Below are 17,223 nucleotides of genomic sequence, written 5' to 3' on the forward strand. Positions count from 1 at the left end.
AGAACGGAACTGAACAGCCCGAACAGAACTGAGCTGGGCTGAGCTGAGCTGGCCCAACTGCAAGACCATTTAATTTGCTGTGGAGGTAATGTGGCATATGCCAGCGGTTCGGAGGAGCCGCCTCAGATTGAGTGCTAAACAGGCCGAGCACCACCCAACCGGTCAACTGAAACCACGCAGCCAGTGAACCACACTACCACTCAACCACTTGCAGCCCAAATTGCTGGCCAGGCGGCTGCACAGCGGAAAAATAAAGCATCCACTAATGGAATGAATCAATTTTCCACTGCTACTCACTTATTCAGTGTAATATATCTTAGATACTTGATACATTATATAGGTTTATAGGTTTATCATAAGATTAGGATATGTATTAACACATACTTAGATCGCAATAATCGGCTTCTTTTATAGAAAACTTGATAACTGGAGGCTAGTAGTGGTTTCTTTGAGTGCGAAGGTAAAGCCCATGAGCGTGAGCTCGAAATTGACCCGCAGCCGTTGGCCATGCATCTGGAATTTATTACGCCCTGGCATTTGCATATTTATGAATAATGGAGGATAACCAGTGTGGCCAAGAGCATGTCCAGAAATTAAGACTAACCGGTGGTTGGAGAGGGGTGGTGATGGGAGGGGAGGAAATGAGGGAAAACGACCCCCGACCTCGCCGGCCTTTCGACTTTTCCATTTCTATAACCTTTGCATGCCAACTGAGATCCGTGGAGTGTGCGAAACTGATACACCGAAAAACGCACACATCTGCACACACATTGTGTTGGTGTGTGTGTGCACACTCCAAGACATTGGTCACGAAAAGCGGAAATGCTGATAAGGAACTTCAATGTTTTTTTATTTCGTTGCCGTGTTTAATGTCTTTTTGTCGTGCTTAGTGTCTTTAGTGTGTGCTCTACTCCCAAGCACCCTTGTGTTTCTCTGTGTGCGTTGCCCCGCCATTCAATCTATATACATATATAGTATAATACTTAGTAGCGATTTAGTCGCCCCGAGGAGCTGGGGCGGATCGCTCGGTGGTGGTCGAGCAGTCATAAGTCAAGTGGTTGGCCCTGGGAAAATGGGAATTTCATGTAAATCATTCCATTTAGCGGGAGTGGGCGCAGAACGATGAAATTGGGCGGGCAGCAACATCGCTAAATGTAATACATACTTGTAATTGCCAAAAATTAGGCTCGATTTAAAGAAGAAGATCTTTTTGGATTGCAAACTTTCAATTCACTTTTGATCTCAGAAAAAGTAAAAAAAAAAACGGTTGAGGACAGCAAAAATGAATTAATAGTTAACAGACCAATTTTTATTCCAGAAACACGAAGCTAATTTGAATGGCCATCGTAAAAGTCACATAAAGTAGAACGTAATTCACAATTCACCCATTAGAGTTTCGTATTTGACGATTTTGGTTGTTCGTAAACAAAAATCCCGACTTCAAGTGGCAGTTTGTGGTCGTCTGGCTCTCAGACAATGCCAACCACTTATCGAATTTCACACTCGATTTGTTCTAGCCGACGGATGATGAGTTTCCCAAGAGCTCGAAATGAAGACTTGGCGCAGCTTCCTTTGAAGAGGAAACCGATAAAATCGATGAACTCTGTGACAAGCGCATAGTTGGAAAGAAATAAATTGAAATTTATGCGCTCATAACAATTAGGAAGAAGTCAAGTGTCGCGGAGAAAGGCCAAACTCGCACTTTAAATGAAAAGTTATCTGTGGCGCTGGATAGACAATTCGTTTTCCTACGGCGTTGGTTATCTAAGAGCCTAATGCCCCAATATTCGATCAGCCCATGCACGTGACTTGCGTACACACTCACCTGCCTGAGAACTCCCCCCGGATATCATCTTAATTGGATTTAAAGCCTAGTCCTGCGCCCAATCCCTTTGTGTTTGTGGAAGGGCAACCTGCAACGACACTTAACCGCGGGCATATTTAATTTAATTTCTACGTATTTAACCCGAAACCAAGCCAAACCGGTGAGCAGCTGTTGTTGGTAGTCGGTGGCGTACATACCCTGTTAAGGGTTACAATTATTCAGCTGATATTATAGTTAGTACAGACAAGAACGAAAGAATGTGAGCAACGTGTAATACTTTACAACGTGTTAATACTTTTAAGATGGACTTACTTCAAAAAACCAATAAATAATTTATTAATTTATTTATAGACAGCAGAGTGCCCTTTGCTAGAGTATAGCTTACCCAACCAAACCAATCCCAACCGATTCCGGGACATGGCAGCAGAGGTCAGGGGTCAGAACAATGAGGGATTGCAGGTTGCACAAGGCTGAAACGCGCTACGCTTTAAAAATTTATGCAATTATGAGCCGCAAATATTATTATGTAAACATACAAATACAAGCGGCTGGGGTGTTCGGCAAATGAGCAATGTCCCGCCGCCCAAACTGTTCATGTTGTTGCGGCAACATATTGATAGACAATAATTTGTCTTAATGAAATTTTCCCTTTATTTATGAGATGGCCGAGACGTGTAGGAAATCTTTCACAGCCCGAGGCGACGGCGTTGCTAGGAAAACAATCTGCTGCCGGAGATTTCGAGGACCAGCCTTGGGGCAATTAGTGAGGGTTGGGCTTTGGGTGGTTCAACTTTCACCGGTTTTGCTATTGTTGCCCTTCAGGTTGCTGTCTTCAGTGGCCTGTGCATAATTTATGGCTCCGGCCACCCACTTTGAATTCTGTCTGGTTCTGGGCGATGGATGAAGCCCTATTTCAATTATCAACAAACTTTTCGAGAAAAGAACAGAAATCTGCGATGTAATTGCTTTTGGTCTCTCACCTTTTGTCGCCGAAACGGGAACCGCAAAAGCCAAACGTCCGAGCGACTTTTCCTCACTGAGGAAACGAAAAAACTGTGGAAACCCTGTTAATGGGGCTTCCCCGCTGCGTGTGGATAGGTTTTTCACTTGCCAAAAGGGAGTGGAAGGGGGAGGTGCTCAAAAGATTTTCCAATATCAATTGAAATCAAATTGAATTTTAAATTGGCCAGCGTGGCCAGAAGACATTGCCGTACTTCGAGGAGTACGAAGGAAACCCCTGGAAAATGTCGGGATAATGGGCGTGTGTGGGCTGATATGGGCGTGGCCCGAAGTTGGCCACACTTGTTTGTGACAGCCCAAGAGGGCAATAAAGCGAATGAGAAATGCTTAATGGAGTGAGAGTGGAAAGGTGGAAAAGTTTCATGTCAGACTAGTGTAGTAAAACTGGGAGTAGGGGAATGCCCAATACGACTCTGCTGTCCAGTAGAAAACAATTTCTTTTAAAACTGCTGTTTGGTTCTATGAAAACGTTGTATTCCTGAAAAGTAGCATTATTTCCTTATGATTTATTTTTCATTTTACATATTTTTAATAGCAGGAATCCCACCAACCGCCTTACTTCTCCCTACCAACCATTCCGGCAATCCTGCAATCCCAACTCGTAGACTTGACAGCAAAACGCCTCCCGACCGCCTTTAGTTAGTTGCGCTCTGAACAAAAGTGAAAGTAGGCATTGCGAAGGGACTTGCATCCCGACAGGAGTACCCAACGTATCCTATATCCCAGATCGCATATTCCGCATATCCCATTTAACGAGCACTCCGCGTCTCATTCCCTTGCCTTTGTTGGCTCGCCATTGTGGACTTAAATGCACAATTTGCGCACAAAAAGCGCGGATTTTAAGGGAGGGGGAGTCGGAGATGCACTGAAAGAAAAAAATAAAGAAAGAAAGAATAATTGATAATTTAATGAAATTGTAAATAGCAATATATATAAATGTAAATATAAATATAAAGCAGCGTAATCAAGAGCTTCCTTAGAAACAACTGATCACGGAAGGAGAATACATACATATTTATTTATATTTACATAAGTTATTTTTGAAATTCGCAGACTGATTTGTTTGCGGTGCGCGCAATATACCAATACACACACTTACACACTGGCACATTCAATGTACTTCCGGTGGCGGAACAGGAACAGGAGAAACTGCGAGCCGCGACTGGATTCGGTTTTGAAGTTGCTTTCAAGGCCCTTTGACAGACGCAGCGACGGATAATACACACTTAATTGCTCAAAATGATGCGATTGTGGAGCGTTGCATATGCCACACACACTCACACTCACACACAAGCCCGCCACCACCACACACATACTCACGCACACTGGCAAAGAGCAGTACATCACCCATCTGCACCACCCGACCAGCGAATGGAAAGCTCAGCCACAACTTTTTGGCGCGCTCGCTTTGGGCAGGCTGTGGGAACAGGGGGAGGGGAACTGTCGGAGAAGGGGTGTTAGGGGGAGGTGTGAGGGGGCCAACAAAGAGGAGGGAGTTACCCTGCTTATGTATTTAAGCCACAACAAAGACACTCGAGAGCATATCATTGGCGTTTTGTGACGACCTCTCCGCACTCGAGCTCACGTGAGCCGCAGGCCATAATTGCATTTAAGGGATTTGCACTCTGAACCGCAAGCCGCGTTCCCTTAACTTTTCCCACATGCGGCTGTGCGTACGAAAACATGGTTCTTAAATATGGTTCTTAAAGAGCTGCTTCACCACGGTGAAGAAGTTAGGCCAGTATGGCTTAGCAAATCAGCTATAACTAAAAGATAACAGCAAGGATTAAAGCTTCTAAGTCTTAGTAAGATGGAAAACTCTTGATGTCCTGGTACATCCAAAAACCCCACTAAAGAGTACTAGAACTTGTATTGAAAGAGTTCAAAAATATATCGATGGTAAAAATATGAAAAAAAAATTTATATTATGCGATTAGAATTATGGTCTTCGGTATTGCCAAATTTCTGACTCCCCAAGCTAAAACTCTGATCCTTAGCCATCCCAAACCTAAATTATCGCGAGACGAACCACAAAAAAACAACCGCAGTTCTGCGTTTCACTCGAGAACCACTCCACTTTCGTTCAGTTCGAAGTTCGAACCACTCCAGTGTGGAGTAGAACCCCACCCCCCACAGAAAGTGGCCTGCCCTCTACGCCCCTGGGGCACAGAATGCTACTCGCCTTGCCATTGTTTCAATTTTCATGTCGATTTGGCTGTTTTCGTTTTGATGACCTCGCCGCAGCAGCCGCAGAATGGCTCGGAATCTATAAATACTGGCAATCATTACAGGGTCTCATATTTTATTGCATATTTTATAGGATCTCAATCTGAATCCGAGTGCGATGCAGCCAGCAGTGGAACAGGGGCAGCAACTTCAGAATTTTTGTTTCTGCAATCCAATTGTCATTCATGACAGCTGTCGATCAGGAATGGCGGCTGAAAAATGTATCGGCAACAATGGGAAACCAGGGGGCAAACGGCAAACGAGGAGGTTGCTTTTGATTTGGATTCTTGAATTTTTCCCTCTGCGATTGAATTGAGTTCATGGTTCTCGGTTTTTCTGTGTAATTGCCACCTTTTGTCAGGGCGAATGTTTGGCATATTTTGTAAATTATATTCTCCGCAAATGTGTATTAGCATAAGTTTATGAGAGGTTATGTGATATGATTTTACATATACGAAATGTACATATACGGTGTGATGTATGCAAATCCAGGGATCGATAGAGATGTTTACAATTGACAGGAGAAAGTCTGTATATCTCATCTGGTTTGATGAGAATATAATTGAAGGGGTGCGTTTGGAAAGCGAGGATAAACTAAAGATACGAAATTAATTGGCTGGAGTTGGGCTTATCAAAGCCCAATTTTTGTAAGTCGAAAATATGAGTATGATAATAAACAAACTTGAAGGCAAGCTGGTAATAAAACATTTCATAAAACGCTAGGCTTGTTTCGTATTTAAATCAACATCAACATTTAGACTACTAAACTGCTACTAAATAACACCTTTAGTTGTTTCTAATGTTTCCCTTTTAAAATTCACTTATCCACTTTGTATCTGCCCACATCTTGAACCAGCTGATTCTGATCGAATAACATGTAAAACCTCCTGGATTCCCCATCCTCGGGGCAATCAATTTCAAATGCGTCACACCTTGCCAGCGATTCGGCATCGAGTGTGTCTGCCATGTGGCGATGACATTGTCATGTGCCAAACAGGAAGGCAAAACACCTTTCCGAGATGTCAACGCCCGTACATTATCATCGAGTACCTACATTCAAATGTAATTCGCATCTGAATCGACTTTGAGCATTTGTACACTTCCAACTGCTGCTGGCGGAGACATCCGCGACGGGAAATGTGCCGACAATTGTTTTGCAAGCGGGCGCAACTCCGAGCCAAAGTACTACAAACTCGGCAATCCGGTGGTTATCCTGTTGGCTGCAAAACATCTGTCGGATGTCATCGGAAGTTGTATCTGACGGCACGCCCCAAAACAAATTTGCCTGGCAGTTCGGCACTCACAAATTTCAGAGGCGTTGGCAGGGACTCAGTTGAAGTGTGGGCATGGCCGCCCTCTTCCACTCTTCCACTCTTTCAACGCAAGCTGCTCGGGAATATTTCACGGCACTTTGGGCGTGTATGGTGTGCCTCGGCAGAAGTTACGGATATTATTCATAATTTCCCAACGTGCCATTGTGACATATGCCATTAGAGGAAGGAATTTGGGGTCTGAGGTGCGGGGTTGTCTTTCGGCGGAAATCACTTTTTAGTTGTTGATAAAGCCGTAGATTGATAGAAGAAGGAATGGTGAAAACAGGAGTTAAATATTTGTATTTATTTTTTGACCGCTTAGTTAAGACCGCTGCAATAAGAATGAAATTACCGTATAGCTCAACAATTTTAAGCATAGTAATATGATATTAATTATACGAATTCTGTTTAAAAAATGCCAAGCTGCTTGAAATAAACATACATTGCACCTTAAGTTATCCGACTGAACATCTTATTTGCAGAGGATAAAAACCTGCATGAGAAATTTATATTACAGCGTATTAAACCCCAATTCTCTATGAGCACCAATTACTGAAACAAACAAACCAAAATCAAAACATCCACAATTTTTGTGGGCTTTCCTTGATAATGACGTGATAATTGCTTCTGTCTGATAAATCAGAGAGCGTTGTCCCGTTTCGGAAGCCTTGCAACTGACACATTCCACACCAACGAGCAATCTCGGGCTGAGACACAGTTTATATTCGTGGCAAAGTTCAAAGGACACCTGCGGAGCGGTTTTAATTGCATCGCACAACACCAAAAGTGACAAGGAATCTTTTGGGTGCTGAGGACCGCCTGGCGCTAGGAAACAAAGTAATTACAAGGCCCAGTACAGACAGAAGCTGTGCAGGATTCGACTAGATGATGTTCACTATGGAAAATCTTGGTGTGTGAATTTCTTATGATTTATATGGAAATGGTATTTATAAGAACCCATTTCCGTTTTCATTCGAATACTTAAAAGTACTAATACAAGTTTAAAATCGAAATGGTTAGAAAAGAGTTAGTGCATGTTTTTTTCAGTGCAAACTACATTGACAGCTGGCTCCCAGAAAAGAAAACCCGAAAACGCCAAAACATTTATTCTTTGACGCTGGGAAGGGACTGGCGGAGAGTGCGAGAATTCTATTAGCACCGTCAAGGAAATCGCTTTTCCTAATAGCCAAGTGCCACGTGTCCTGCGAAGCTTGAGTCCCTTGCTCAGTCGTGTGTCACGACCGAAGGACAACCGCAGCATCCTCCCCACCCCCGCTTCAAATTGAATGCTTCCCAGCTTGGCAAACAATACAATTGAAAAATTATAAAAATTTCGCACTTTCCACACATATACAGTCGAACGAATCCTCGTAACGAAAACCGGACGTCGTCCCTTTGCGGCTGCACTGGGAGATACACTTGTTCCCGCCGAAGGACACGCGTCACAGGAGGAGAGCGGGGGAATCGAAAGGAAAAGGGGATGCCAGACATCATCAATATTGCAGGAATCGCTCGGCAGATTGAGGCTGTCAAATAAGCGTAGCTAATGCGTATTAAGTGCTCTCCGTCCGGATTCATCGAGGGTTGTCCGTATGGCCCGATAGAGAAGTTGGCTTAATCACGCTAATAGCCGCAATTCATGCAAATGCTGCAGACAATAAAATATGCGTTGGGTGTTGGGTGTCAGTCAAGTCAATTCGAGTCAACGGCAAGGTCAAATGGCAACGAATACTGTTAGGTAGCTGCACTTGGGGTTGTCTTTCAGATGTTAAAAGAACTTAATAACATTTTGGACATTGAATTTAAAGTTTTTGTTAAAGATGAGTAGTGCCGAGATACTCTTCCACCGAAATAAAAAAGGGTCTCTATTTGCGCATTACTTTCTGATTTAATTTTATTAGCCAATTGGAGTAATATTGATTTCTTTCTTTTATCACATGGCAATACCTAAGTCTTTAAAATGGCTTACAAAGCTAACCTAAAGCGAGCCCATCTGAACCAAATAGAAAGAACAACGTTTACAGCCCCCAGCTACCCCATTTCTCAAGGCTCCCCACATTCCAGTAGGATTTACTGCAGGATCTAGGAGAAATGCATCCCATTGAACTGCTGGCGATCGTTCTTCACCATGTTGTTGTACTTCCACTTGTCAGCACTCGAGGCTTGACTGCTCCAAGATCCCGATCCTGATCCTGAACCCGATCCAGAGCCGCTGCTCGACTTGGAGTGGTTCTGACCCTTCGTGGACTGGTTGTCCTTGGTGGTGCTGCTCAGGCACTTGTCGGTACGTTCGGTGTAGACCATATTGTTTTTAGATATTCCTTGGGTTTCTTTAAAAATTTTCTGCCGATTACACAAAGCTGCGCTTCCGATGCGTTTGTAGAGAAGTCAAAGTTCACGGTACAGTTTGCAACAGGGTGAGTACTTTAAGTTCCTTGTTGTTGGCCGAGTTTCCAGTACGCGATCCTTTTTTCGATGATAGGTGTTTGCCCAATCTATTTAAAGTAGATAACCAAAGACTTGTATTAGTTACAACTACTAAAAATATTAAAACGGGACATTACAAATGTCTGTATTAAATATTTAACTGGCTATTTTTGGTTTTTTACCCACCTGGCTTGCTTCAACAATTTTTGTTTGGAATCCGTGTGGCTAATTTTTGGCATTGACACAAAACTTTTGCAAATTGCACATTGGATAGAAAAGAAAGGAAATTTCACAGCTCACGCTCCGGACAGCTCGTTGCCGATCTGCTCTGCTCTGGACTTTCTACTGACCCTCCAGCGACTTCCACAACTGGTTTAAATACGCCGATCCAATACGCTCCGTTCCGTTTCAATCCGATACGATACGATACGATACGATCCGTCGATCCGAGTGCAATGTCTGGCGGAGCAACTGCGTCACCGTTCTACCAGCAAGTAGCGTCAGTGTCGCTGTGCCAGCTGCACCACCTCTAAGCCGCCAGAAACCTCGGTCGCACCGCCCCCGCACCACTCCCTCCACCGTTGACCTCAAACTCGGTCTCCGTCTGAGGCTAACCCGTTCCAGCAGACGACAATGCAAATTAGAGTTATAGAGCAACTGGTTTAATCCGCGAAACGAAACGAAACCTTTGCAAGCAACTCCAGTGGCCTCCCATGAATCGACTACACGATACCTTTTAAAATGATAACAACACATGTTATAGGCATTGTTTAACTATATGTTATGTTCAACTATAAAATCTGTCACTACTGAATTGGAGGTGACACGTTTTTTGAATTCTATTAGTATTGTTTAGTTTAACAAATTCTTATTACTGTTTGTCATTTTAGACTATTATAAAAGATTACTAATATAACCATTTTTGTGAGACTTCCAACGCTTTACCAAACGAATTCACTCTTATGTAGGGTAGTAAAACCACCCCCCGAAAACCTGCTAAGTATCACGTAGTAATTTCCTTTGTCTCCTCTGAACAAACATGATTATTAAGACTTGAAAAATGTTTAGAGTTGCCGGCCGGCGGTTTTTGACACGTCACCCCAAATTCCGCAGAAAGGACTTTTCCTATGATAAGAAGTCTCTATAAATCGGATGTTCAGTAGCATTACGATGCATTCGAGTATCTGCGTGTATATGAATCTATAATGACTAACAATATCGCCCGATAACTATTGATATAACGAATTATGCATGAACCGATAGCTGATGAAAAGTCTTATTTGCATTGCATCAGCCAATTCGATCAAGAAAACAACTCGAAAGCCTGTTGCCGGTTAAAAGTATTTTAATCTGTTGTTTGTGGATATATAGACATTCGATCAGAATTATGCTCATATCCAGAAAATAGAAATATGGAATCTAAAATGAGGCAATTTTTCTATCTTCTAGATTGCCTATAGGAAAAGAAAACTATTTAAAAAGAAAAAGAATACAACCGTAGGATTCCCCAAGCTAGTGCAAATTATGATCCAAATTTAAATTCCTCAAAATCTCGTTTTACGCGTGAGTATTATTTTTTGGAAATCCCACAAAAACAGTTTCATAGGTTTAATGACATCCAGGACCCCCCCATCTTATATGCCCTTCTCCTAGTGGTTATTAAAAAAAAGTCGTTTGAAGATTCCCAAAGCAGCAAATCGGATATTGAACGTCGAATTCGCCGTTTTAAATGTCAAAATCTGCATTTAACCTGTATAATATATAGCCAAGTATGTCTGCCAAATACTGCATTATGCAAATGGGCCAGACACACGGTTTAATAATTAAATAATGTTCCCAGACACTGAACAAAGAAAGTAAAAAAGGTTGTATTTTTTAAGCGTGGTGAAGCTAAAAAATGCGTTATCAAGAATCTATATAAAGCCGGAGTGCTGAATACTTTAACACTCTACCAGATAGCGTCAAGAAGAATGCCCAGCAGATCCTTGGGGAAACCACCTGCATTTAAATGGCTCTAGAAAATCCCCCTTCCTAAATTGTTTATTTGTACATTTGGGTTTGTTTATTCCAACTGAGATGTTTACAGTTTAGAGCTGTCAATGGAGGCCCGCGTGGCAAACTTGATTTCCACTCGATGGCGTAAACAAGAAATTTGGCACAAGTCTGCTCCTCCGATTTTGCACAGAGCCCCCCAAAAAACTAGTTTATCTCGATCACGCTCTCAGCTCGTGATGATATCAGCCAAGTCCGGGGCGCTATCTGATATAAAAGCGCCTCTATCGGTTCGAAAACCAACAGACTAAAGTTCGAAGGCCTGGCAGTCGATACCTTATCAGTGATTTTCAAAAATATTTTCCCCAAAGTGCATAAACAAATGTGTCAATGAAGACACCGGACACCAAAGCCAAGTTGCTGAATAATATAAGGTGAATATTCAGACGGGCATCCAACTCAACGTGAAATTTTTCAAAAATGACAACTATCACTTTAAAAATACGCAGTAACTGCTTTAGTGCATTCTTATCCAACTTATCCTGTTTCTAACCACAAAACTAATGTGCCTCGTTCTTTACTTGCAGTCTATCCAAACATCTGTCTTCCAAGAAAGGCGGCTCTCGCACTAGTAACTGCGGCAATTGTCTGGAATTCTCCGTGCTGACGCGTCTCTCCAGCGTGCCCTGAATCCCCCAGTCGTCCAAGCTCACCCAAGCTCCTGTTGAAACTCGAAAGAAATCCTTGACAATGGTTCACCAAACTCGCACACCCAGCAAGGCCATCCCCGCCAAGCACCTGAGTCCCATGCGCAGCGTGGAGGGTCTGGGCGGGAAGTACGCCGTGTCCAGCAGTCCGGCAGATAGTTTCCTGCGGAACACGAGGCTCACGGTCCAGAGCAGCTCCCAGCAGTCGGCCGCCTTCAAATACAACCAGATGGTCACCCACAATCGGGAGCAGTTCAATAGCCTGCACTTCTGCTAGGAGGCGGATGCGGAGGGATTCGGATGGCCTTTGCCACTGGAGAGACCGCGTCGGAGGAGGGAAATACCACTACGATGGCGATTGTTTGTCACAATAGTCGTACATAACAGCAATAAATTAATTTGCACAAAATTTCCACATATTAATTGAGTTTCATAAATCGCAGCAGTCACGTGCTGGGGATCGGGGAAATTTATTTATCGCAACTTTTTTATTTTGCCAAATTAAATTACCCCAACTAAGCCTGCGAGCATTCGTCGCAGTCATTTTTCATTGTTTGCGGCTGTCTGCCTCACTTTGTCATATGCAAATGTGGCTGTGCGATTTTTGCACATTTGATATTCGGTTTTTTTCCACACAGGTGCCATATTTTTACATTTACGCCAAATCAAAAGCTTTAACGTTCGCTGCCCGGATTTGCATAAATCTTCATTGGCTTTGGGATTTCTAGGGCCCTACATGTGAGCTCTATGACGGAAAAGCCTCCTCAGAAAGTTGATAAGTTTGCAACATAGCGAAAGTTATTTAGCACGTTCTTTTTAAGAAACTTGACACCGAAATCTGGGTATCTTTGGTTTTCTTAGGCACAGCATGTGAGCTCTATGATGGAAAAGTCTTTCAAGTTTCAAGTCTTTAATGAGTTTGCAACATAGCGAAAGTTGTTTAGCATGGTCTCAGCAATGAGTTTTATATCCTAGCCTAGAAAACTCAAAGCTAAAAATTATATGTTCATGTTTATTGTGGGGTTTAACTGACTCAGACACATTTTGTCACGAGTGCCCATGACTTTGTAATGTTCATATTCCTATTTTGGCATAGCTTAAAATAGTTTTATCAACCCTAGAAAAAACTTCCCCAAAATGCCTCTGTTTAATATAGTTCATTAAGATCAGAACTATAAATATTAAAAGTCTCACTCAAAGCGAATTAATTAGTATAGTAAGGCACTCCATCCCTTGAGTGAATAATTTCACCACCTGTTCCCGCAACTATGGGAAAAAAGTACAAAATACTCGGGGGTCTGGCCCAGTAATTTATGCAAATAACTGGACTGGCATGCAAATTTAAACGTACACAATGAACGTGTTTCAGATCGGATATAAAAAACATATGCTGGCAGATCAGTTGACTAGTTAGGCTGGAAAATAGTTATCCGACCGAAGATGACTAAACTGTTGCCAGGCAGAAAAGCCACAAATGTAGATCTCATAATTGCCACCCTGTCAGATCGGAGATTTCTGGGTATCACAGTTGGCTGAATCGAAGGCATTAAAAGACAATCTGTTACATCGGAAGTGCACAAATCATCGCCAGCCACAGATTTATATGCCCCAAAAACATTTTTATTATTCCACTAAATTAGGCGTTCAGTGAGGATTGAGTTATATAACGAGGAGTGGGTGCTTTTCCACGCTGGGCCAGATACAGTGTGTGTCCTTGTGACCGATGCGTCGACAGTCATTAAATTATCACACATTTAACTTCAAAAACAATTCAAAAGTAGCGCCCAGAACAAAGGGCAACCCTCGACCCGAGAACTCCCTTATTTTCACCAACCCCCGTTTCCCCCCCCTTCGGACCTGACTTCCACCCCCGCCAAAAGTGTTCTTGTGACTCTGCCGCATTACAAGCTGAAAACATGGTTATTACATCAGTAAATCGCAGGCGGTGGAAGAGGGGGGTTCGAAGGGGGGGTCAGGGGTTACTTGTGGGCGTTGCAAAATGGGCGATGGATGGATGCTGTCTTGTGATGATTATGACAGCATGACGACTTATCTGAAACGACCTATTTGCCACCCCCTCAAGCAGCTATTATGTCTAATTTAGTTTTTGTTTCTGTTTTTGCAATATGTCGACCATTAGCAGGAGGTGGGATGAACGGTCTGGAAATATGATGAGAATGGTATGGGAATGGGGATGGTCCATGACGCGGCAGTAAGTGACGATAAATCATAAACGAAACATCAATTCCAGCACTTGACCCTAAAAGGACTCCCGTTGCGTCAAAATGGACAGTAATCTTGGCGCTCCGTTGTCCCTAATGTGTTTAAAGCAAGTTACTATTTTGATAAGCACTGAATGAGCACGATTCCCTTAAAAAATTCCCTTAATACGCCATGTCCTGGTCACGTGGCCTCCGCTTTGCTGCAAATTAATTAATTGCCAAGAAGATGAAGCGGCAGTAGAAGAAGATTGATTAAGAGACAGCCACGATAACCCTTCAAAGCGCCTATCAACTTATCTATCACGCCAACACACCGAAAGGTTCAACCTGCCAGGTCAACAGAGAAAAAATGTTTTGAAAAATATAAAAGAAACCTACATATACATACATATATAGGACATATTGAATTAGTATGAATAATACAGGAAGGTTAAAATAAAAATTTGAATTAATGAAATGTCACATTTATAATCCAAACGTTATATCTATGTTTTTTTTTTAATATTTTCTAAGTAAGTCTATGCTTTATTAGTTCTAATTTTAAAGTACATTTTGAGTTAAGTACTCGACATATTAATTCCAATTAATTCTCCCTGTGCACCGCCCTTTCTCTAGTTTTTCCTCTGACTCTTTCGTTCTGATGATTTATCGACATTTGTGCGGAAATCGCTGTGCCAAAAGCCAAAACGAAATGAAACGTTTTCCGAAGCAGACAAGAGAGAGTTTTCGCTGGCTGAAAGGGGGAGGGACTTGGGAAAAGCGGCGGCGAGAGGTAGGAAAATTGCAGGGGATCAGACTTCTGGTTCGTCCATGTTCTTGGAGCGGAAACGCAATCGGCGCACTGCCAAAAATAAATTGATTACTGTCACGGAAATAGCTACAACACACATATTCCGTGGGGCCCAACTGCTCCAACTTTGTTTGTTAATCGATTTATTCGGAAAAGCACGAAGACGCGACTGGCTCGAAAATGTCTTAGTAAGCGGCTTAAATCACAGGTGAAACTGTACAGGGTGCGGAAACTGGGGGCTGTCTTCGGTTGGCGTCAGCTTCATAGATCACGTGACATGGCAATAAATAGTTCGGGCTGTCTATTAAAGACACCTGCAAGTTGGTAATGGCTCAGGTAGAGAAGTTACTGAACAACTAACAGGGGGATAAGCTTCCGGAGGAAAAACGTTGAAACTTAAGGCGATGAGAATGCACGCAATGTTCACGCCTTCAATTTGTGCGTAAGATACTTTTTGCCATGGTTATTGGATTAAGCAGACTATTCAGTTGATAACGATAATCTGATCAGACATCTGATTAAAACCATTGCTGTTTACTCTTTTTGCCCTCAAGCTGGATGCTGGTGATTTGCAAATCTCTGAATAGCTGAGCCAAAATGTCGCTTGTGGTTTGCGAAATATAGTAGAATATGACCCTATTGCACGTCTATAATTTCTCTTAGCTGACTCACTGCATAGTTCATCCTTGAATGCCCAGACAACGCCTGAAACTCAAACCCTTTCCAGAAGGCAGAGGACCTGGCGATTGAGTGGCGGTAACAAATGTATTAAGAACTTTCTCTGAATAATTTCCGCATTCACAAAGAAAAGCGGACACGGTTATATGGATACTTCACTTTAAATTGCACTTCCGTGCGAAAAATTGTTTATCGGAAACTTTCGTTTGGACTTTCAGCCACCTTTTAACCACCCACCACCCTGGAGTTTCGTTTTCAGACAGTGTGAATAGAACGTCGTTCGCAAAAAATACCCCCCAGCCCCGCCCCATTTTCGCAGTGGCGTGTCGATAAAGTTTGCACCTATTGTCATTTTATTGATTTGTTATAAATTTCTCACCATTTCACTATGCACACACGCTTATCTTTTCATGCGCTTCTATTAAATGTAAATGGCTGGAAAATGCCGAATGCCCAACCCACAATTTGAAACGGACACGCGCCGCCCCAAAGGAAAACCCTTTCTGCAGCTAATCTACGAATTTTCAATAAGATTTCCTATCACTTTAAATTCCATTTTATTGCCGAAATAACGAACGAAATAAATGATCGGGTTAGAGAGTGGGAAAATCAAAAGCTTAAATGTCTGAACGTTAAAATAAATTGATACCGGCCAAGTTCTCTTTCAGCAAAGAGTTTCACAAGTACGATTTTCCCCACCCGCTCTCCTGATGCTTATCGATTTGGCAACACCTTGAGGAAAATTGGCAGGAGAGTGGAAACAGCTGCGGATGCTGCCCGGAAAAATTGTGAACGTCTCGGGTTTTCCTCTCCCATTCACACTTGATTTGATAATCTGTCGTAAATTCTAACTTTTCACTTGTGAAACGCTCACAATTAAGTCACACTTTTAATGACGTGACGCAAATATTAAAACACAAGACTTCCTGGGAAAAACCCACCCCCTCAGATTTTCCACCCCCCTTGCAGCTGTTGACAGCGTCCAGTAGCTGGCTTTGTTTTTGTTGTGACTGCTGCGCTAATTAGGCGAGACGTGAAAATTTTTACTTATTATTTTCCCTAAATTTTAACGACCTTCCTTCAAACGAAAGTTGAACTGAGCCCATTCAAAAGATATTTTATATGGTGCAACATTTTGGAATTAGTATCTTGAGAATTACGGTAATTGTCAAAGTGAATTTTAATTAGTAAACTCCCAAAGTGCCGAAAGTGAACAAGTGACGAGGTCCGGGGTATAAGGGCATGTCGAATCTCTGAATATTGAAACTTGAAGGTTGTCCGCCAAGTAAATTAAAGTTGCTACCAATTTTAATTCGGCAAATTAGTTTATTAGTTATAAATTCTTGTCTTACAGTTGTGACTACGATTAACTTGGAGCATAACTAATATTTCAAAGTGGCAACGTAAATTAAGCCCCTAAAGGTATGCTAAAAAAAATTTGATTAATTCTACATGTCAAATACGCAGAGGAAACGTATGAAATATGTAGAACGTAATTTTACAAATCTTACCTTTAATTTCATTCTCCCAAAAGATCTTCTTATCAAAAGGTAATAAAATATAAGATTTTATATATAAATTTCATAACACATTTAGCAAATAAGAAACAATTACAAAATAATTTAATTTACAAAACTACCAAATTTAGATTTTCATTTATATATGGTAAACATTTTTTAAAATATTTAATTAATTGTTTTTTTTTTTTTAAATCAGGGATTAACCTGGTCGAGCAGATTAAGATTGAAAACCGGTACATAACTGTAACAATTTAAAACTCGTTAGGCTAAGCATTACTCATCCCATAACACGTAATAAATCTGTTAGGCCCGTTGCATTGTTCTACCCATTGAAATTTATCACTGGAAATGTAATCCCCTTCGAGTCTTTGCAATTGCAGTTTCGATTATATAATCTGCATATTCATCCGGCCCTTCAAAGGTGTACTCCCCTGCCCCCTCTCATATGACCCCTTGATTTGGCAATCTAATGGCACACCGCAAATTGCTCATGACTGGCGGGG

At 42.0% G+C, this 17,223-nt stretch overlaps 5 protein-coding genes and 1 long non-coding RNA gene across 6 annotated transcripts; 2 read left to right on the forward strand and 4 right to left on the reverse strand.

Moving 5' to 3' along the window:
* Window positions 1-833: 833 nt before the first annotated feature.
* LOC120321036 lies at window positions 834-2,269 on the reverse strand. Its single transcript, XR_005560595.2, has 2 exons — window positions 1,166-2,269; window positions 834-1,064 (listed from the first exon to the last, which is right to left on the reverse strand). It is a non-coding gene; the product is annotated as an uncharacterized LOC120321036 (long non-coding RNA).
* Window positions 2,270-2,948: 679 nt separating this feature from the next.
* LOC26535785 lies at window positions 2,949-8,121 on the reverse strand. The gene is made up of 2 exons (XM_039372288.1): window positions 3,945-8,121; window positions 2,949-3,710 (listed from the first exon to the last, which is right to left on the reverse strand). Exon 2 carries the CDS (start codon window positions 3,207-3,209, stop codon window positions 3,003-3,005), a length of 207 nt encoding a protein of 68 aa, XP_039228222.1. The 5' UTR covers window positions 3,210-3,710; window positions 3,945-8,121; the 3' UTR covers window positions 2,949-3,002.
* A 131-nt stretch (window positions 8,122-8,252) lies between these two features.
* Window positions 8,253-8,688, reverse strand: LOC6529619 (serglycin). Its single transcript, XM_043206906.1, has one exon. The coding sequence runs from the start codon at window positions 8,686-8,688 to the stop codon at window positions 8,467-8,469; it is 222 nt and encodes a 73-aa protein (XP_043062841.1). The 3' UTR covers window positions 8,253-8,466.
* A 40-nt stretch (window positions 8,689-8,728) lies between these two features.
* On the reverse strand, window positions 8,729-9,198 carry LOC26536366. The gene is made up of 2 exons (XM_039372289.2): window positions 8,998-9,198; window positions 8,729-8,879 (listed from the first exon to the last, which is right to left on the reverse strand). The coding sequence occupies exons 1-2, from the start codon at window positions 9,048-9,050 to the stop codon at window positions 8,780-8,782; spliced, it is 153 nt and encodes a 50-aa protein (XP_039228223.1). The 5' UTR covers window positions 9,051-9,198; the 3' UTR covers window positions 8,729-8,779.
* A 1,899-nt stretch (window positions 9,199-11,097) lies between these two features.
* Window positions 11,098-11,566, forward strand: LOC26535269. Its single transcript, XM_015197403.3, has 2 exons — window positions 11,098-11,237; window positions 11,391-11,566. The coding sequence occupies exons 1-2, from the start codon at window positions 11,194-11,196 to the stop codon at window positions 11,491-11,493; spliced, it is 147 nt and encodes a 48-aa protein (XP_015052889.1). The 5' UTR covers window positions 11,098-11,193; the 3' UTR covers window positions 11,494-11,566.
* Window positions 11,554-11,919, forward strand: LOC6529620. Its single transcript, XM_039372287.2, has one exon. The coding sequence runs from the start codon at window positions 11,554-11,556 to the stop codon at window positions 11,785-11,787; it is 234 nt and encodes a 77-aa protein (XP_039228221.1). The 3' UTR covers window positions 11,788-11,919.
* Window positions 11,920-17,223: the final 5,304 nt, after the last annotated feature.

Source organism: Drosophila yakuba, chromosome 2R (genome assembly GCF_016746365.2).
Source record: "Drosophila yakuba strain Tai18E2 chromosome 2R, Prin_Dyak_Tai18E2_2.1, whole genome shotgun sequence".
Classification (NCBI taxonomy): domain Eukaryota; kingdom Metazoa; phylum Arthropoda; class Insecta; order Diptera; family Drosophilidae; genus Drosophila; species Drosophila yakuba.